General features: G+C 47.8%; 7 protein-coding genes across 7 annotated transcripts; 3 read left to right on the top strand and 4 right to left on the bottom strand.

Annotated features, from left to right (window-relative positions):
• Positions 1–1,680: 1,680 nt before the first annotated feature.
• On the top strand, positions 1,681–3,931 carry F4822DRAFT_444141 (BCS1 N terminal-domain-containing protein; the record flags this gene model as incomplete). Its single annotated transcript, XM_051463190.1, has 1 exon — positions 1,681–3,931. The coding sequence occupies one exon, from the start codon at positions 1,681–1,683 to the stop codon at positions 3,664–3,666; it is 1,986 nt and encodes a 661-aa protein (XP_051313214.1). The 3' UTR covers positions 3,667–3,931.
• A 1,791-nt stretch (positions 3,932–5,722) lies between these two features.
• Positions 5,723–8,224, top strand: F4822DRAFT_406432 (hydroxymethylglutaryl-CoA synthase). Its single transcript, XM_051458403.1, has 4 exons — positions 5,723–6,307; positions 6,450–6,552; positions 6,624–7,699; positions 7,761–8,224. Exons 1-4 carry the CDS (start codon positions 6,248–6,250, stop codon positions 7,896–7,898), a joined length of 1,377 nt encoding a protein of 458 aa, XP_051313213.1. The 5' UTR covers positions 5,723–6,247; the 3' UTR covers positions 7,899–8,224.
• Positions 8,225–8,936: 712 nt separating this feature from the next.
• On the bottom strand, positions 8,937–11,183 carry F4822DRAFT_282520 (benzoate 4-monooxygenase cytochrome P450). The gene is made up of 3 exons (XM_051454901.1): positions 10,749–11,183; positions 10,090–10,692; positions 8,937–10,029 (listed from the first exon to the last, which is right to left on the bottom strand). The coding sequence occupies exons 1-3, from the start codon at positions 10,821–10,823 to the stop codon at positions 9,082–9,084; spliced, it is 1,626 nt and encodes a 541-aa protein (XP_051313212.1). The 5' UTR covers positions 10,824–11,183; the 3' UTR covers positions 8,937–9,081.
• Positions 11,184–11,487: 304 nt separating this feature from the next.
• Positions 11,488–12,669, top strand: F4822DRAFT_430185 (uncharacterized protein; the record flags this gene model as incomplete). Its single annotated transcript, XM_051461240.1, has 4 exons — positions 11,488–11,713; positions 11,765–11,826; positions 11,925–12,202; positions 12,258–12,669. 4 exons carry the CDS (start codon positions 11,488–11,490, stop codon positions 12,667–12,669), a joined length of 978 nt encoding a protein of 325 aa, XP_051313211.1.
• Positions 12,670–14,431: 1,762 nt separating this feature from the next.
• Positions 14,432–16,340, bottom strand: F4822DRAFT_282470 (uncharacterized protein). The gene is made up of 2 exons (XM_051454899.1): positions 15,808–16,340; positions 14,432–15,749 (listed from the first exon to the last, which is right to left on the bottom strand). Exons 1-2 carry the CDS (start codon positions 15,934–15,936, stop codon positions 14,508–14,510), a joined length of 1,371 nt encoding a protein of 456 aa, XP_051313210.1. The 5' UTR covers positions 15,937–16,340; the 3' UTR covers positions 14,432–14,507.
• F4822DRAFT_282469 (FAD-binding domain-containing protein) lies at positions 16,341–18,889 on the bottom strand. The gene has a single exon (XM_051454898.1). The coding sequence runs from the start codon at positions 18,329–18,331 to the stop codon at positions 16,745–16,747; it is 1,587 nt and encodes a 528-aa protein (XP_051313209.1). The 5' UTR covers positions 18,332–18,889; the 3' UTR covers positions 16,341–16,744.
• Position 18,890: 1 nt separating this feature from the next.
• Positions 18,891–20,819, bottom strand: F4822DRAFT_282468 (Alpha/Beta hydrolase protein). Its single transcript, XM_051454897.1, has one exon. It carries the CDS (start codon positions 20,682–20,684, stop codon positions 19,200–19,202), a length of 1,485 nt encoding a protein of 494 aa, XP_051313208.1. The 5' UTR covers positions 20,685–20,819; the 3' UTR covers positions 18,891–19,199.
• Between the last annotated feature and the right edge of the window lie 423 nt (positions 20,820–21,242).

Genomic DNA, 21,242 nt, shown 5'->3' with positions numbered 1-21,242 from the left:
TTGCTCTGCCTGAAGCTATGCTAACCTCTCGTGGATAGGTATTTACAGGGCTATGTACCGCTCGCGATGGAGATGTATGGTGAAAAGAGCCATTGAAACGGGAATTGGCCTCAGTAAGTTAGTTGAGTCATCGAACCTGGATCACTGTTAAGTATGAGTGATTTATCGTGTTTGAAACTTCATACCCAATAACCACAAAGTCTCATCAAAGACTCAGCCCTTTCGCTATCGTAGAAGTCATTTTTGTTTCGGTTAGCGGCAAAGATGTTTATGGGGAGAGTTGTATCGGGGGGCCAAAGCGGTCTTAGCTTACGGCTGAGTCTTGTTAACGAACTGGGGTGTTTGAATCCTAAGCCACACAACTAGATCTCTTCTCCCTCTCCCCAATTCCAGGGATTTGAAGTGCCAATTCTTTAGCGTACAATAAGACCTTACATAATTTCCACTGACACGGTACCGAACCAGGTCCCCTCTATCCATGTGGTTCGCGGCAGGCTTCATACCCCATAGCAACCCCCACAAACAAGGCAGACATCACCCATCGTCCACGCCGACGGAAAAAGCCAATGGTTCCCTCACTCCCACCCGAAGTCTTACATTTTTGTATACACAACGTTTTTTTTTTCTTATGCGATTAACGTGTCGTGACTCGCACGATATGTAGGTCAAATGCATTCGCTTTCCTCCGGTCGCTATCGGATTGGACAGGACAATCCCGATTGTGGCTTAACCAACTACTGCTAGCTAGCTACTGTATGTCATCCGAGAAAATTTACGCCTGTTGGTTCGATAAATTCCGAGCTTTGCTGAACCACTTCGGCGTGAACGATCGAAGGCGCGAAAAAAAAAATTAGTATCCGTAAGACTCATTCCACGCCGAAATTGCGGATAGAAAGCTAGTGGGTTGGTGCCTGTGTCTGCCTGATATTTCGGCCAACGATCTACATCCATGGATGGAAAACCGAGTGCGATCCGTTTAAGCTTGGTTGTGCTTACATAGCGGTCTACTCAGGCAACTCATCTACAAGCTATGGCGCCAGCAATCATGATATCAAGTTTGATTTCGTGCAGGTTGCCTCTTGACTCTATCCCACTCATACCTATAGTGCGCAAATATAGATCCTTATGAATAGTAACAATCACAGTATAGTATATAACAACCTAGGTAGCAGTGGCGGCTAAAGGTTCGTATGTCCAAAAAAGGGTACATCACCGGCATTCACAAGCCACTCATCAAGCCTGCTGTTGGAATAGTGCCATGCATAGCTGACGGGCGCCGGATAGCCAACTAGAAATGCTAGAGAGTCGTGGTTAGCATAGCCGTTCTATGCGGTCTGAGTCAACCAATTAACACCGGTTGTGGAGACCTCCGCCAAGGGTCCTCCAGGGTGTTGTAGATCTTGGATCGATGGTTGCCTGGGGCTCTTACTTGGACAGACCGACGTTATATAAACGTCCTTCACCACGACATATCTATCATCGTGCTATACTACAGCAAGCAACAGTTCCCGGCTTGGACTAATTCACCTCTTTTCTTCGCAGCCGGGGCTGAACTGAACTAAACTTCAAGACGAGCCCTGAGACAGAAACTCACTGTCTCTAGGTGTTGTGTTAGTTGTGCGTTCTCTTTATTCTTCCTTGTTTGGTCGAATGTCTCTACTAAGTCTCCTATCGCCCGCCATGGCAGCCGATCCATCAGGATCCCCCGCCGGCGTGGCCAACGGCACTCCTGATTCATCACAAAGTTCCGAGATGCCACGAATTTCTCAATTCGCAGTCGTCGACATATTCTTCCCCGGATTCTCAACCTACGCAGGATTCATACAAAAATATCTCCGTATCGATCTCAACCTATACATCCCTCTACTACTTCTAGCCGGTGCTCTAACAGTAGTCTGGAGTTACACAAGTTCCTACTTACAAGACAAACTTGAAACTCATTTCATGTCCACCGTCGACATCCGAACTGACGATGAAATCTACAACATTATAATGGCCTGGGTAACCCGGCAGCGATTCTCAAAAGGCGCTCGGAAATTCGTAGCTAGTACCAACATCAACTCCCGGTGCTACTACCTTTGGGACGGGGGCTACGACTACGACGATGATGACGATGAAGAGTATAGAGAGTCGGACGCTAGTGCGAAGAAGAACAAGACTTTGTCGTACACGCCCGCCTTCGGAAGCCACTACTTCTGGTACCGCGGCCGCTTGCTCGTGTTCAAGCGGTCCACTGGCCGGAACCAAATGTCCTCCGCGACACTCAGTCAACGCGAGGAGATCTCGCTGTCATGTTTCGGCCGCGATCCCTGGATTCTGAAGGAGCTTCTTATGGAGGCTCGTGAGCTGTATATAAAGAAGGACTCGCACAAGACTCTAATCTACCGTGGAACACTCAGGCCGGGGTCTATGTCACCCTTTTGGCAGCGATGCATGGCTCGAGCTACTCGCCCCTTTTCGACCGTCATCTTGAACGAGGACACGAAGCAGGAGCTCATTGATGATGTCACGGATTATCTCTGCCCTGCGACACAAAGATGGTACGCGAATAGGGGTATTCCTTACCGACGGGGTTACCTTTTGCACGGTCCTCCCGGCACAGGAAAGAGTTCTCTTAGTCTTGCTCTAGCTGGTTACTTCCAAATGCGGATTTATATCGTCAGTCTTAGCTCTATGACAGCTAGCGAGGAAAGTCTCGCCTCTCTATTCGCTGAGCTACCTCGTCGCTGTGTGGTTCTTCTCGAGGATATCGACTCTGCAGGTCTCACTCACACACGTGAGGAAAACCAGCCTCTACCCCAACCTCAGAAGGATGACTCGGATGATGAAAGCGATGAAGAGAAGGTTCCTGGACAAATAACGAATGGCGAGAACACTCCAAGTACTGGTCGTTCCAATGGTTTGTCTTTATCTGGATTACTTAACATTCTAGATGGTGTGGCATCGCAAGAGGGCCGAATTCTGATCATGACGACAAACCATGTTGAAAAATTGGACAAGGCTCTGATTCGTCCGGGACGTGTTGATATGACTGTTCACTTCAGCCTAGCGGATGAGGGCATGTGTTCTGCCATCTTCCGTGCTATTTTCGCGAGCCTAGATGGTGACGATGAGCCCGAACCTACCGATACCCCTCTCGACGCGGAAACCAGACAGAGACTGAACGAGGAGAAGGCTAAGAAGCGGGCGGCTAAAGATGTTCATGTGTCAGCCCTAGCGGAGGAATTTGCGTCCAAGATACCGACACACGAGTTCAGCCCTGCCGAGCTACAAGGTTATCTCATGAAGCATAAGCGCAATGCTCAGAGGGCAGTTGAGAATGTGAACAGCTTTATCGAGCAAACCCGGAAAGATCATAAGGAGAAGGAGTTCAAGGAAGCGGAGAGGAAACGCAAGGAAGAGGCCAAGAAGAAGGAAGAGGAAGAGAAGAAGCAGCAAGAAGAGGCTAAGGAAGCAGAGAAGAAGAGCAAGGCCCAAATGAAGGGCTCAAAGAAGTCAAAGTCATCGTCGACCTCGGATGAATCGACGGCCGAAGAGAATAAGACGGAGAAGGAGGTTCCCACGACCGAATCCTCCGCAGATAAATTGGATGTTAAGGTGACGGATGGACCGGGCCGCAGGAAAGATGATTCTGGATATGTTACACCAGCGAGCGGGGAGCCGTGATGGTGATGACGTCCCAACAGTTGGTGAATAGATGAATAGATATCGTCTTATCTTTATGTAGCGGATCGTGTAGAATTTTCTTACCATATAGATAAAATACCCTTGTAGAGTTTCAGCGTATTATTCCCGCATCATACTCGTCGTGGCCTAGGTGTGAGATTTGTTGATGTTGATCGTTCACAAAAGTGAGCTGATGGATTACGTGTGGGAGAAGTGTGGTCAGCCACTTTCGTAAGGTAGAAGGCAACCAATCATTGAGTTCCGATTGCATGTGATGACATGTGAGACACATTACCTAAAGCACCTCGCAGAAGCTGAATAATTTAAACGTTTGATAAAGCGATTCGATATCCTGGCAACTTGGTTCGTTGCCTTCGTGGCTTGGCCGGCTCGGTTGTGATTGTAGACGTTTCATTGGATCCCATGGTAAGCCTCTTACCCGTGCGTGCGTTCAGCCATGTCTGAGTGCTCAAGCAACTAGGTCCCTGGACGAGCCGTCGTCGAATTTGTAGCTTAATGCCCGAGATATATATCCGAAAGTCCGGGTCACCATCGGTTGGATTTCGTTATATATCGCCTTGCAGACCTGGGGTAGTACGATGTTGCTGATGTAGGATTATCCCTCAAATCCTGTTGAGATTGTGACATGTTTTGGAAAAGAAAAGGAAAAAATAGGAAGTGATGGAAACAATAGATAGTACCAACAAAGCAAAAGCCCTGTGCGTCCATCCCGCCGTCCCGTTGTTGCAGAAGTATCAATTGATCCAAAGTTCGAATTGTGGGAAGCTAACCTCTTACGTTGCTAGTCCCTTAACCTTAAATCCGTTAAACTTTACAGGGGAAGTACCCAATAGAAACCTTAATACAGTTCGGTACTTACTCTTTATGGAATGCGGCGGGGCATTTTGACCAATCAGAATTTAGGGGTCCTGCAATAGATTCTATACATTGATACCTGTGATCGTGTGGGTGGTTGTAGTCTGTAGATGGTAAGAGATGAGATGAGACCAGCGTGGACTTCGGGAACTTCCACGTTGAGACCTTACCAATCAACTAATATTCTACTTTAGTGCTTATATCTATGCACGTGTAGCTAACATTGAGGGTTTGAGGCTGTTGAATGCTATCTTTTTTGGAATTGGAACATGGAAATTGAAAATATTCACTTACATCCGTAGCAGCATCTAATGTTTCTTCAGGTCCGCCACGTAGTATCCATCAGTCAAGTCTCATGTAATTGGAAGATGGATTTTTGCCCAGACTTTTAGTTTGTTCTGGTTGATATTCGGCTCAACGAAAAATAGAGCCAAAGAAAAGAACCACCAGGCACAGAGCAACAAGTCTTGCAACTGGTGCTTGCCAGATAGGTTTAGAGTATAAGTCTTATCCACTTCGGGTAAGTCCGCGCCCGATGTTGAGGGTCCTTAGATACATCTCGATACATGTGAGTTAAACAGCATCAGCATGTATGGTGACTTCTGGATAGTTAGTCGGATAGGTACCTAACTTAAAAGACTCGGCGCCTTATTACGGCAGAGGGCAATTTGGTGTAACTAGACTAAAATATTAGCCCGTTCGCATCCTTTCTACCCCCCCTCCTCCTTGTTTTTTTTTCTACCGAAAAGGTACATAGCAGAATGTTGTGACATGGGACTAGCATCGATAAGTTTTTTTTTTGCTGACAGTTCAATATCCTATTCCACCTCTTACTGCTACCACTACCGCTACCGCTACTACTCTACTTGCTACCTAATCATCTAATTTCATTTTATTTAATCCATATCCCCATCCACGCATCCACGTTCGTTTCCCTCTGTCTCTCCTTTTTCGTTTTAAGGAAAAAAAGAAAAAGAAGAAGGAAAAACAGAGCCTGACGCATACGACAGTACCAGCGTTGTGTTGTTTTCGTTTCGTTACTATTTTGTCTCGTGACAGGACGATCAAATACTACGCTGATACGTCCAAGATAGGTTGCCGATAATTCGTTGATAGGTGAGTTCATATGTCAAAAAGGGACAAAAAGAACAAGAACCTCCCCTCCACATCCCCTCCAAAATGTACCAAAAACGCACCAAAACCCTTTCAAGAACCAACCCCTGGCGGTCTACTACATCCTGTACCCAGATCCCACCCCACCATGGATCGACACACATGTAAATCTAGTCAAATCCAGACTGGGCGTTCGCACGCGCAAACATTCATCTTCTCACCAAAAAAAATTATGTCCTTGTACCCTCTAATGGCCCCCCTGTTCCCCTGTTCCCCTCCTATCCTACCTATCCTACCTATCCTATCCCACCAAGCCCGCCAGCCCTCCTATCCCCTTCGAAAGTTAGGTTCCATTGCCAATTGGCGGTGAAACCAACATACAAAATAAAAATCACACCCCCCCCCAACCTCGAAAAACCCTGCCTGCCACCTTGCCATGTGCCTGCTGCTGTTTAATTGCTAATAATACTACCTCTACCCGCCCACACAGACAGCCGAGATAAACACACTCGTTGGACTTGACCTCGTTCACAACCATATTTTTCTCTCCCACTTACAATTTCGACGCGACGAAAACATACTGTTCGACACCATGGCAACTCGTCCTCAGAATATTGGCATTAAGGCCATTGAACTTTACTCCCCCAGCCAGGTGAGTGGGAGCCCTGCCGCCCCTCCACGACCCAAGACATTTCCGTGACCCGCCACATCCCGCCATAATCTACCCCTCCGACATCGCACGAAGTTCACGATCGTGAAGGAAAACCCTATACTGACAGAATTGTACTTTGTAGTATGTCGAGCAGTCGGAACTTGAGAAGTTCGACGGTGTTAGCGCCGGAAAGTACACAATTGGTCTTGGTCAGACCAAGATGACCTTCTGCGATGACCGTGAGGGTAAGTTGCTACAATTGCTACTCCTAGGAGCTCCCCGTCTCTACACGCGCTAAGAAAGGGGCAACCTACAGATATCTACTCTATCGCTTTGACTGCCACCTCGAAGTTGCTAAAGAACTACAACATCGACCCTAACTCGATCGGCCGCCTCGAGGTTGGTACCGAGACCATGCTCGACAAGTCCAAGTCCGTCAAGTCCGTATTGATGCAGCTATTCGGCGAAAACACCAACATTGAGGGTGTCGACACCATGAACGCTTGCTACGGCGGTACCAATGCTCTGTTCAACTCTGTCAACTGGGTCGAGTCTTCTGCTTGGGACGGAAGAGACGCCATTGTCATAGCCGCTGACATTGCTCTCTACGCCAAGGGCAATGCGAGACCTACCGGAGGTGCCGGTGCTGTTGCCATGCTGATCGGCCCTGACGCCCCCCTCGTCGTTGAGCCCGGTCTACGTGGATCCTACATGCAGCACGTGTACGATTTCTACAAGCCCGACCTTACCAGTGAGTACCCGTATGTCGACGGCCACTACTCCGTCAACTGCTACATGGAGGCTCTCGATGCTGCTTATCGCGCATACTGCAAGCGTGAAGCGCAGCTACAAAACACCAATGGCAACGGCAATGGTGCCGCCCCTACTGAGGGCACCAAGACACCTCTTGACCGCTTCGACTACCTAGCCTTCCACTCGCCTACCTGCAAGGTCGTACAGAAGTCCTACGCACGCCTTCTGTACCACGACTACCTGTCCGACCCTGACAGCGCTGCTTTCGCCGAGGTCCCTGGCGACATTCGGGATATGGACTACAACAAGTCCTTGTCTGACAAGGTTGTTGAGAAGACCTTCATGGCTCTCACCAAGAAGCGCTTCAACGAGCGCGTCTCTCCTGCTATCCAAGTCGCCACAAACTGCGGTAACATGTACTGTGGTAGCTTATGGAGCGGTCTTGCCAGCTTAGTTTCCTACGTCGACAGCGCTACTCTCCAGGGTAAGCGCATTGGCCTTTTCAGCTACGGTTCTGGCTTGGCTGCCAGTTTCCTCTCCCTCCGCGTCAAGGGCAGCACGGAACAAATTGCCAAGATCTTAGATATCCCTAACAAGCTTGCTTCACGGCGAGCAGTCTCTCCTGAGACATATGAAGCTGTAAGTTGAAAATCACATACTCTTTTCTCTCTTCAAGACTCAAGCTAACAATTGATTGCAGTTCTGCGAGCTCCGTCACAAGGCTCACTTGCAGAAGGACTACAAGGCGCAAGGCGATGTGTCCACTCTGGCCAGTGGCACCTACTACCTAGAGTACGTTGACGACATGTTCAAGCGTACCTACGCCATCAAAGCATAAACGACAAAAGATCAGAAAAGGAAGCATTAGATGCAATTCACATTCGATATAGACCGACATGACATTCAGTTCTCTATAGACATGGGTGGGTTCATTACGGTACCTAGGTATCTAGACCATGACGATTGTGTTATGTAAGCGTGTTACGAAAGGTAACATATACAGCGAGGGATTATGACGACTTGTGAGATAGGAGAGAGTCAAATTAATAATAGCGTCGGGTGGATGGAAATGATGGACGCCCGACTTGTATATAATCAAGGTGCGATTCACATTACGAGTCGCACGAGTACGACAGACGCAATAAGATCTAGATTCGGAAACAATACTTTGAGTGAATTGAACGTATTACGTATTCGACTATGAATAATATGTCTAGCTGTGGTACTCTATCTCAAGCTGATGACATCACCTCGATTTTCATTTCTCTTATTCTCCCGCAGTCTAACATATCTAAATCTTCATTGTCATGATAAGGCCTCATAATCTACTATCGCTTACCACTTACTAGTATCAATATTAGACTTAGATCTTAGGTTACTTCACTTCCTCTTAGCGTTCATCCTTCTCCGAGGTTATACGGAGGGTCGGAGGTAGCCTTGCATGATATTCTATAAGATATCTTAATATTGAAAACTATATATCAGGCTAGAGCCCTTGCATCTTGCCAAATGTTCGGTCGATCGGATCGTGGATAGTGTTTTTTATCGTAGCGCGGTTGAATAATCGCCCATGCAAGGGTATCGCCTTAGTAAGTCAGATCGGAAGGAATTATGTGAGCTAGACATGGGTAAGGAAAGGGGGAAGGGGGATGATGTACAGTTCTAGGATCTAGTGTGCTTTCTACGCCGCGAAGGAAGGTTGGATTCGTGATTTGGGGCGGAATATCCCGCATGTGAATACGTAAGGGTCTAGACTTATTCAGGGGAGTAGTTAAGTGAACGCAATTCATAATTGTTGAGTAATCGTTGATGTGGTTGAGACCGATGAAGTTGAGATGCTGGGTTTAGTTGAAGTTGCTTACGAGATTGGCTAAGCTGTTTTGTGATAGCCTCTTCTATTAGATATTGGGTTGAAATATTAAACCTATTGTGGCTTCTAGCTAGAAAAATGATAGCATACTCTAAAATTCAAGTTTAAGAAGTCTCATAGCTTATGTATTCTTACGAGCTCAACAAGACCATCAGGTATCATTCCTAGCCGCCATGCGAAACTGGACTTCTGGTCCGCGACGTAAGGCAACGAATGCATCGACCAAATGAAATTGTTTCCTATCACGCGCACCCCAGCCCATCTCAGGGGCTCCAGCTCCCACCGTCGAGCCCGGCACCCTCCGGACATCAAGTCGATGGAGAGTCCGCGCGACCACAATCATTATCTCAGACATCACTAAGTGCTTAGCAACGCAACTTCCTGCACCGAAAGAGAAAGGGTAGAAATTCGATCGTATCCGGGCAACGTCTTCCTCGAAAACCCCGTGTTCTTCGTTAACAATCCAGCGTTCCGGTCGGAAAACCTCGGGATCGCCGTAGATCTCTTGATTGCGAGAGTCGACCCAGGCCGACGTACCAACGATAGTCCCTTTGGGGTAATATTGTCCTTGAATCGTAATACCATCTGCGAGCACTTCGCGCGAAAGCTCGCTCGGGCCCGAAGGGGAAAGACGCATGCTTTCGTCGATACAGGCTCTTAGGTAAGTGCAATTTTTCAATTTTGGCCCGTAGATAATGTCCTCGGCCGATTCGAACGTGCTCCGTAGCTCTTTAACCAGTTTCTGATATCGATATTGGTTTCCTGTGAGGTAAAAGAAGATTCCCGAAAGAGAGACCGCCGTTGTGTCGGACCCTGCGACAATCAGCAGGTTTGCTTCCGCGCGTAGGTCGATTTCGTCGTAGGCCGGCGTCCCCGTATCTGGATTTTTGGCTTCGCATAGGAAATAGAAGATATCTTTACGCCGCTCTGCTTCCGGTATAGCAGTCTGGGCTTTGTGCAAGGCAATTTGCTCGGTGACGCTGTCGTAGACAAACTGGTAATACCGCTGAGCTCTTGGTGGGGTCATAAGAGCGAAGAGACGATTCAGGCCGCGAGGCTTCAACCATACGACGAAGTCCAGGAAAGGGGAGCGGCAGATCTGAGGATGGTATTTAGTATCTAGCATGGCCGCTTGATAATGCTTGATCATGGAACTTACTAAGTAGGAGAACTTCATGTACTCTATGATATCATGGGGAACATCTCTCAATGTATTCTCCTCGGGCTCTTTCGTATTGAACGATTTCCCAAAGCATAAGTCTCCCATGATATCAAATATCAAATAGTCTACCTTTTGGGAGAAGTCAACGGGAGCGGACCATTCCGAACCGCTCTTTTCAACCAATAGTCGATTCCAGCGATCAGTATGCTGAATCACGAACTCCGATGCAGCACGCACCGACTTTTCCGTAAAGGCAAGATTAAGCAGCTTGCGCCTGTATGCGTGCTCAGCAATATCGACAGTGTTCAATGTATTCTTGTCACGCTCATCTCGCTGGAAGGCCGTATAGAACTTGCTGCGCTGGACGTTTGACTTTGTGCCGTATATCTCAACATGCGCCTTCGGATCACAGAACAACACGGTGTTAGGTGAGGCGCGAAACCTCGTGCCGTATATTTGGAATTGCTGCCATAGCCAAATATGCCGATTTCCACTGTAAGCGTAATACCATGATGGTATACCGCTCACGCGTGCCAAAATAGGCCCAGGAACATGGGCAAGCGGATGGAAGAATAAGTTATAAATAGTGTTGGTAAGAATCTTCGTCACGTTAGCTACCTAGGTGCTGGTTGCACAGGCAGAATTATGATACGGACAGTAAGAAAGCTGATGAGAGCGAGTAACGTGAACCAATCTTTGAGGTTTGCGCCTTCAAAATTCACATACATCATAGCAGTGGGCGGGATCCGAGTCTGTTAGCTCTGTCTTCCTATCCGTGGAGGCAAGGTAATGAGTGAAAATGGGTCGCAGTTACCTAGATGTGCGCTGGTTTGGGAAAAAAAGACCAGGTGTCAAGTATTTCCTTTGCCGTCACAAGGCAAATGGGACCGTACCTATTCGTCAATAACACTGTATTACCGAATCTCTACCAAGGCAACCATTTTAATTCCTCTGAGAGGTAGCGCTAGCGAGAAAAGCAAGTAGAATCACTTTGCGGATAGGGGTTATCCGGCAGTGTGACGAGTGCTATACTGTTAAACAAGTGGCCAGCCTGCTTCGAGTGATCTTCCAAAACCAAAACCTGCACAATATACAGGAGGATTTCTTCACGAAGAACCATACAACAAAGTACCTGGAGATAGTGACAAACAATGGTGCTCCCGGTGGCGGCGAAGCCACGTCCCCTTTTCAAATTCTAGTCGCTTCCTATAGGGAATACCAAGTTTGAGATAGCCCCTATGTAGACCGGTGGCTGCAAACATCTAACTTTAATCTGATAAGTAGATAGTGATCCAATGCTACCATCTTTGACGGAGAACAAGTCTCTTGTCGCATTGCCACTTTCGACTATATCTCCGGCTTATTAGCTGCATGGCGACCTGTTTATATTCCACCATGGCGACACCTCCACTAGAGCAGTTATCACCTGAGTACCTCTCTGAAAATAACGGTAGCTCCAGGCTCATGAACACAAGCATCGCCTTTATTGTCTTATCAACAGTCATCTACGCCGCCTTCGTCGTTTCTCGAGTTTCCCTCGTAGCAAGGAATGGATGGGAGACATGGACGCTCTATCCACTTTCTTACCTTTTGGCATTGGCACTTTGCGTGATTGGGATATGTGAGTTTCCATCGCACTACATCATGTCGGTTTGCTTCTTACCCGTACTAGTGATCGTTACGATTGGCGGGGGTGGCCGGCATACCGCTGTTTTTCTTGCTAGCGATCCGTCGGTAATCACGACGTATTTAAAGCTATAAACATTAATCGAATCGATATATATGGCTGGAGTCACGGCTCCGAAGGTTAACTTGTTGCTGCTCTACAGTAGAATATTCGTCGAGAAAAGGACTCGGATCATAACATGGGTTGTTCTGGCCGTGGTGGTATTATCCTTGTCTTCACCATTTGCAAACCGTTCGCTTTCAAGTGGGATAAGACTATCCATGGAGAATGCGCCGATTGGATGGCCAGTTACCGCTATGTCAGTATCCCCAACATAATTACTGACATAGCTATCATTCTGCTGCCTGTGCGGATGCTGTATCAGCTGAATCTGGGTAGAACGGAGAAGCTTGGCGTCTTTGTGGCGACCATGGCAGGTGGATTGTAAGTAACAAGCTGACGGTCTAGATCTTGGAGTGGTAATTAACAGTACTTATAGAGGAATAATCACTTCTGTGATTCGATTCGTCGGGTTCTACTTAGCCGACCTACCTTCAGACGTAACGTGGTACACCGTGAACACATCGATATATACCATTATCGAAGTCGCGGCCTATTTTGTTTGCTCCTGTCTCCCTGGCATTCGTCCCCTCGTCCGCCTGTTATACAAAAAGTTAGATCTTTCCATCCTAACTTCGCGCGTGACTAAAAGCAGTAACTGGCAATCACCGGAGGCGGATATGCCCTTGGGAAATCCGAGGGCTACTTATAAGGCTTCGGTAACTTCGTCTAGGCAATTGCGCTCCGGCGGAAACGAAGGTTTCATTCTTCTAGAGGAGACCATTCAGGTTGGGACCAGCTCCACAGGGTCGGATCCTCACGCTCGGCGACAGTGCCCCAGTGAGCTTTGACACGAGACTTGAATCTAACTACTTATCCAGTGGAAAAGAAGACACCTAGGGTCCGATAATAGTATTTTTAGTTTTGCTTAAAACTTCGCTTGTGCGGTAGTGAAATTCAAGTGTCGTGATGAATTCTAACATGCTCCTCATATGATCTGCTCTTCGTAGCTGGTGGCGCTTAAAACGACGTTGTTATCATATGTCGGCGTACGTCTTATCAAGGAGAACTGTTAATTTGTGTAAGAAAACTAAGCTTCCGCAAGTGGAAAGTTGTAGATAGGGTATCGGGTAGGTACCTAGGTAGGCTTCGGAGTCTCTTATTAGTTACACAAATAAAACATGCATGTCTCAAGTCCTTTTATATTGGGCAACAATCCACGACACACGCGTATCCTAGAAAGCTGGCTGCCTACTTAGTAAGTATCTTTTAGATAGTTTCACCGCTCCTTTTAATGGGGCGCATTGGGAGATGAAGAGCACACCCCTAAAAGTGCTTGGACGCCATTGAAACTGCTTGGTCATGTCGTACAAAGGCTATAGGGAAGGGGGTAGTGGCGCAATGTAGCCCAGGAAAGAATCTCGATCATCGTTCACCGGTTAGACAGGAAATCTACACCAGAGCGCCACATTCGTCATCGGCGGGATACCGGTCTCTGCTTTGTTTGATATGAGTTCCGGCAATGGTCGTGTTGGCTAGATGCTACATACTAGGTACTCTACATTGGTAGTACACCTGATGTAAGCTCAACTGAAACAGACGAACCCGGCCAATTACAGAATGAACCTGGTCATCTCGGCCTTGAAGTTGCAAATTGGAGATGGGGTATGGATTCTCAGTAGAGATATTGACTACCTAGGTAGGTGAATTTGTAGGATGGAGAGGGAGGGAACTCGAGTAGCTGAAAAGCCGACCTCCAATGTTATTATGCACTCGCTTACGCAAGACAGGTAATGAGGTCAGAGGCGCCAGGGTGCGGCCCGAGCCTTTAATTACTGCTAGGTACCTACCAGACGAACATGGTACCTAACCTGCAAGAATTCGGATCGCGCAATACTCGGATTCTTTTAGACTGCAAATGAGTTGACTCTATGCTGTTCTAATAGGATCGGCTTCAAATCAGGTGGTATGTAGCACTGACAATTTCGCATGCTGCAAGAAAGTGGTATAGGTTGATGCGTATAAGTAGCAACTCGAGGCCTACCATCGCATCCTCTATTAGTTGAATAAGCACCGCTAACATTGCGAGTTGTCTAGTCGATTCAAAAGAGAACAACATCTTTACTGGTACATGGACGCGAAGAACTCGAAAATACTAGACATCGAACTTTCTTCCACAAAATACTCTCCTCAAAACTGCCCAGCGAAGAAAAATCCCTCAAGCGAATACAGGATGAAGCCATGGGTATCATCGGTGCTGGGATCGAGTCGACGAAGTGGACGTTGAATATAGCGTGCTATCACATTGCTGCTAATCCAATTGTTGAGGACCGGCTCCGTGCTGAATTTTTGGGTACGATTCCAGATCCCGATAACATGCCACACTTCACCGAGCTAGAAAAGCTCGCATACTTGAGAGTCATTGTTCACGAAGGTATAGTTCCCTCCCTCTTAATCGATACAAGGGCTGAAAGGGTTTGCCCTAGCGCTTCGTCTCTCCTGTGGTGCAGTCCAGCGTCTCACTCGTGTCCATCATAAGCCGATGATATACGGGGCCTAACGCCCTACCCCTTTCTACATGGATAGAAGTAGTTTGGTGCTGTGATCTCGACGAGCCTACATCATCACCCTCTGCTGTCGCGTTAGCCCGTCCTGTTGGCAATGCATAAAACCATGGAGATCGCAATACCTAGTCGTTACGACGTCTAGACAACAAGAGCAGCAAGCCATCATCCTCTTTGTAGCGGTGTAATGCAGTGATTCTCCGATCATCCCAACCTACGCCGTGATCCACTTTTACAGCATCTCGAAGCCCTTGAAAGAGGCCGAGGAATCCATTCCAGTCTGCAAGATCGTAGTCGCAACAGAAAGTAAACCTGTGCTGTAATCGACCGTTCCAGACAAAATCTGCCAGTTCCTGGCATCCCTTTCCCTCTAGCAGACGTGCGAAGGTGGTCTCATCATCGCCCAGACTGTTCGCGCCATTGTAGAAATCCGCAACTGGCAACAAGCCAATTGGGGAGTTGAATGCGTGAGTTGGCGGTGCCGTGTGAGCCCACTCCCAATCGATGATACCAGTAATATTAAAATCCTCATCTACCAGGATGTGATCCCCCTTGTCGTCCGCGTGTTTCAAATAGTACTGCTGGTCATCTTGTGCCGACAATGACGACATAGAGGGGACCAAATCGACAAGAAATCGATGTATTAGGTAGGCATCCACCGGTTGCTGCGAGTAAAGCTCTCCACGAATGATCAGATCCAAAATGAGCCGGAGCGAAGACTTATGATAATCTTCTAAAGACGAGAATGGACCCATTGTGCGCATTTCAGCTTGCGTGAAATCAGTAAGTGATTCTCGAGCAAATGCACCGATATGAAAATCTCCTGGGCGATCAAGGGAGCCAAGAAGGTTGAACGGGTATTTGCGAAGTTCGATGAACGTATTAGCAAGCTGGTTCATCACCTTTCTCCGTTGATCCTGATTTGCAATGGACCATCTCAATGATTTCCCGGGTAGCTTTTCCATCAGAATATAGCCAACGCCGACAGTGTTGCCCGCATGGTCTAATGCAAAGTCAAATACCTTAGGAGTAGGTATATTAGTCTCCTCGAGGAACTTGAGTGTTGCAACCTCACACTGCATAGTATAATCTCGCAGTGCTGCTGGAGGTGATGTAGCGTTAAACCTACGCATACGAGCGAACCATTTTACTCCGTCGTCAAAACAGACTTCAATGTGATAATTCATACCACCCATAACAGAACTCCGAGTAGCTCTGTCATAAAAAAGCGGAGGGATAGAGCAAGGCATCCCTCCGCGCAAATGACTGGCTCGAGATGCGAGCGCAGGAGTGTTGATCTTGTCAATCAATTCTGTAAGCTCACGCGCTTCAGCCTCCCGGGCCGCAGGATCATATGCATCTGCGTCCTGTCAAGGACACACAACTCAGTAAGTGAAGAGGTGTATCGTGAAGAGCTGAACTTACCTCCCATTTGGGACAGGTATGAAATGCATGCTGAAGATGGTGGGAACATAAATGACGGTTACAAAGTACACAATCACCGAGGGTACGAACGGCCGGCTTTTGGCAACTCGCAAAATCACAGGTCCTCATAGGTATTGTGTTGGAATTTTAGTCAACTTAAAACTTCACAAACTAGAAATGAAATATGAAGTGAACCAACGAGGGTGGCAATTGAGCCCCAATGCCAGTGCTGCGTAGTAACCAAAGCGGTAACTTGACAAGCCGCCGAGAGGCCTGGCCATACTCACGGACGTGATCCTGTTTCTGCCTCACATGTTCAGGTTTGGAAAGAATTACCCACGTAATTTGTATCCCAGGAAAGGTGGCTTGGCCTTCACGGCCAGCATGCAGCTCGCACATAGCACGTAATCCACGCAAGGCTTCCGGATCGACAATCTATCAGCATCTATCTAAGCGCCCTTGTAACATATTTACCCTGAGAATGGGAAACCGAGACAAGACACAGTTTCCGCGCGGGGGTCATATGGTCCACCATAAAAATAAGGATATTGTGTTCTGATGCGTATCCGCTGGTGGCTTGTTGTGGCGTTATTTTTGCAGCTGGAATGTGGCTGGAGATGTGAATAGCGTGGAGGAAGTCGTATGAAGTGCTCTTTTCGTAGTGTGAAGGTTACCAAAAGTCAATCTATAAGCCCGTTAGTGAGCTGAATACGAATAGGTCCATTAATCTATCAGGTACCTAGGTAGGTACCTATCTATCTTGATATAATAGCGTGCTGTATAGCACTTGTATGCTAACAGCCGTCCCTGGTAGTAGTACAAGCCTCATACGCAATCATTACACGTACCTAGGTATGGATACCTTGTAAACCTCATGCAATGCAAGCCACATAGTCTCATTCCGTCCCGTTCCATCCCGTCTCTACAAGCCTCCTACCTACGACGCCTTCTCCTTCGCGTTTCCCCCAATCCCCTTCCATTTCCACGTCGCGTTGCGGTGTAGCATATAGTCCATACTTTTGATACCTTTCCAGATACCCACCAAACCGCCAATAGGCCATAGTGCCTTGAGCCAAGGCTTCCACCCCCTATCCTCCGATCCATCGACCTTAATCCTTACTTTCTCGTATACGTTTGGCAGCGACGAGGCGCGGTACTTCTCTCTTAAGGCTTTGTACCAGTTCTGGTACCCGCCGTACGCGTTCCAAAACTCAGGCTCTGTGTAGTACGTATGAGCATATAGCCACTTCATACCGCCCAGATCGGCAACACGACGCTCAAGATCCCGATTTGCTTTAACGAATTCGTCGCGGTTCTTAGGACCCCAGCCCCAGACACCGATGTTAAGCATTTCTCCCGCCACCCCTTGTTCTCCATTTGTGGAGTTAGGGGAAGACCTTAAGTGTGGATGAAATGTTGGTCCCGCCGGCGTCTTGAGGGGACATAGCCATAGCGGCCAAATGCCTAGCTTGTCAGAGACATAATCGACGAAGGGCTCCGCGGACTCATACGGCAACCCAATATCCTGGACGACAAAGCGTCCACTTTCGCCGCTGCCGTGAAGCGCGCGGTAAAGCATACGGGTGTGCAGGAAGTCATCAAGAAACCAGCGGAAGAAGCGTGTGAATGGTACTGGCTTGAAGTAGTCGAAGGCTGCTTGTCCAACCCAGAATCCGCCACGGTCGTACCGGAAGAGGTATTCCGCCAGAGGGATGTACTCAGTGACCTCTGTGTTTTCCCCGGAAGCGGCTGATGAAGGTAGAGCATTGGTACGATCCCGTACATGCATATAGAACCACGGGTCCCACGCATGGCTGAATGTCTGTATCTTGGCGTTATCCGATGGTAGTTCATCTGTCAGTTTCCCGGAGACAATTACGCCGTGATCCTTGGAAAATAATATACCATCTACGTAGTCATTTCCCTTCTCTGGCTTGCACTCCTCCTTTACCACGCTGACAGCCTCTGCTACACTTCCCGTACGTCTGTACGTGGCGCGCACGAAGCGTCTGGCCTCGACTAGCTGAAGCTCGAGTAAGGTTGCCACTCCTAGTGTCCCCAATGCGCCAGCAGCGCCGTGGAACAAATCCTCATACTTCCCACCCTTTTCAGGCGTCGCAACCACAACCTCTCCATTCGGAAGGACCATCTCGACACTCTTCACATTCTCATCAAAGTAGCCGTGTTTGAAACTACTACTCTCACCCGCCGTCCCCGCGAACCCACCTCCTGTAGTGATGCCGGGAAACTCCATAACAACAGGAGGCACAAGGCCGTGGGGTAAAGTAAGTTCTACCAGACGGTCCATAGGCACATTCGGCTCAACAAGAGCTGTGCGACGTGCGGTATCGACGGATAATACACGTTTCAAGCCACTGATGTCGATCATGCGAGCCCCGGCCTTCTGTGTTGGTGGACGTGTCGAATTGGTACTACCGTGAAAGATGCGGTACGGTTCCGCCCGCTCGAAGAGTGCGCGGACCGTCGCGGATACGGTGCGAACGGCTTGTTTATGAGCTTCCATTGTGAAAGTTGACTTGCCTCCTCTTGCCTCTCGAGAACAGATGATCCTATGTGAGATTTATATTCGCAGGCTCACCAGCTTGGCTGACTGGGGTGCCACTCGTGGCTATAGCCGGTGAAATCGAACTGAGATCTTCACAAATGTAAATCGGAATACACCAATGGCTGACTCTTCATAAATTTACCCCTACGTAAAAGGTAGCACGACAGATAGTGGTATGATATTCTAGGGGATCACGAAAAGAAAAAGAAAAGTGCAACAGGGATGTCAGACCGATGCAAGTGGAGTGTGACGCCCCATATTAATATTCCGTACGCCTTTAATGAGACCGGCAGAAAACAGTGATAATTATCAAGGTACATACATAATGTATCTACTTCCATGAGTAATTTCATAAGAGGTAGATGCAATTCGAATTTGTGTCTGCCTGCATAAGAAAAAGCGCCACGAACGAAAGGTTATCTTAAGAAAATTATATCATGTGGCTCTAATATCTCTTAGGGTACCTAGGCGGGTACGAGACGGACTGCTGGAACTGAGAAACTTTGATTTTAATAAGGTACTATTGGACCCCTGAATCTGGATATTTAGCGCTACCGATGGGTTGGGCGAGTTACTAATCCGTCCCTCTTCATCCCATTTTCTCTCGTCATATCTCGCAAATCTAAGTCTTTATTATACATACCTAGGTACCTTATGAGGTATAGAACCAATCCTATCCTTCTCGGGATTATTATATACGTGATAAATGTTTGTATATCGCCTATGACTTGATATCTTATACGAATGACATGGAAGAACCCAATCCTCAATTCCATCCCCCTTCGCAACGAATTCATATGTGAAACAAATAACCCAGCCAAAGAACTTATAGCTTGGGCGGCACACCAGGAGCTGGCGCTGGCGATATATTCAGGCTAGCCACCTTTTTTCGTGCCAACTCCTTGAATTCTTCCTCGCTGAACTCAGACAGCTTGTCCAACTCGATATCTACCTCCTCTAAAGTCTTCGCCCTGATCAATTTGTAAGACGACTGGATATTCTCCGGGCTTTCACACACAGTCTTGACAAAATTCGCAATGCCCTCATAATTGCGTCTTGTTTCGGGGCGGTTGGGTAAGATGGCCGCGAACACGTGTGGCATTGCTTGGTATTCCTCGAATACCACCGTTACGCCGTCTCTCGCGAGTTTTGACACTATGAATCTGTTCTCATCCTGGTTACGTTCCCAGCCACAACTTGAATATACCGGCGGAGCACCTTTCCAGGACTCATTCAACTGCAGACAGACCAACGGATGTAACAAATTCGCATCATCCATGTAAATGTGCTTCCGAGCGGGTTTAGCTGGCCATAATTCGTCCGACGGCGGCTGCCAATCTTCCGCCATTAACTTTGGAGGTGGGAGATAATCCCATTTCCCGTTCCTGAGCAACGAAGGGGTGCTCTGTATGGGGTCTATCCACGGGGACAAATTGGCAACCCCGGCAGGTAGAGGGACTACTCGATCCTCGCCATACCAAGTGATCTTGCGGCCTTTCCGTTGGAGTTCTAGTAGAACCGCAAGTAGTGCCAGAGAAATACCGCCTCCCGCGCTGTCGCCGGAAAACACGATGTGCTCGGGAGCTACTGCCTCATGGATGGATCCTGGAGGAGGATACAGCAGAGTGAAATAAGAAACTAGAGCGTCTAATATCGCGGCTGGAAATGGATCTTGCGGTGCGAGTCGATACCGGACTGAGTATACGCGGCCGCCTGACATCTTGGCTATCCTTTTCGCCATCGGTCTATATAGTACCGGATCACAAAGGTAATAGGCACCACCGTGGAAAAATAATATCGTCGAAGGATTCTTACACTCCTTCATCAATTCATGGTATTTTCCTTCTTCTGAGATATCCGGTAACGTCGATTCTTTGGTTGCGGCCTCCCTAAATCCTGTCCATTCCGCTTCGACAGGTACAATGTCAGGTATTTGAAATGTCGGCGCAGTGCCTCTCGCGGCAGGGCCCCTGAAGCCATCGACAACATCCAGTAGAGCATCAAGAATTCCTTTCTCGGGGGGTACTTGAGACGCCACTTTGCTAATCCATAATCTTCCCTTGATGCCGGGGTCCCGACGTGTCATGGCTTGAGTCTCAGCAATAGCCCCGGGCTTCGGAGTATCTATTATCGACCGTACAACTGACACGGTCAGTTCGCTTTTTAGGTCTAAATATTGGCTGGTTTCGGATTTCTTCAGGATATGTAGCAGAATTATTTTGATCATTAAGGGGACCTTTGGTAGGATAAGTTTTAGGAGCTCAAGCCCTCCGCCGCCAGCGGATTGGCTCTTCTCATTGTTGGTAGACATTTGGGAATAGCTTGATGGGCTGGGTATATATTAATGGGAAGTACAACACGCTTTTGTGATTATGATTATGTTCACGTCTGGGGTCGCTACCTCATATAAATGATATATACATGAAAACTTGTAGCTATGGCGCATGAGACGTCTAAGTTACTTATTTTCCTATTTCGAGGTAGACTGCCTACCCCTGCTACCGTATAGCCCTGGTATAGCAGCTTCTAGCTAGTTAATTATGCGCCAGGAAAAAAAATCCTAAGCCCCCATCATTTCCCAATCCACCCTCCCCCTAAGTAAGACCTAAGCTATTACCTGGACCTCGGCGGGATTTAAGCCTAATTAGATTGCTCCGCTGAGAGCTTCTACTGGGCCATGCCACTCCGTAACGAGTCAGTTTTATACCCTACGAAAGACGTAATGAGACATCAAGGTCACCTTTTCTGATCGCAGATACGAAAAGAACTATAAAAGTATACCTACCGATTCTTCCAATAGACCTTTCATAAGAAAATTTGACCGACACATGCTTATAATATTCCGCGGAATAATTGTAAAGGAAATAGG

This window comes from Hypoxylon trugodes (genome assembly GCF_022578975.1).
Source record: "Hypoxylon trugodes strain CBS 135444 unplaced genomic scaffold F4822scaffold_6, whole genome shotgun sequence".
Taxonomy (NCBI): Eukaryota; Fungi; Ascomycota; class Sordariomycetes; order Xylariales; family Hypoxylaceae; genus Hypoxylon; species Hypoxylon trugodes.
This window is presented reverse-complemented; position numbering and strand designations above follow the sequence as displayed.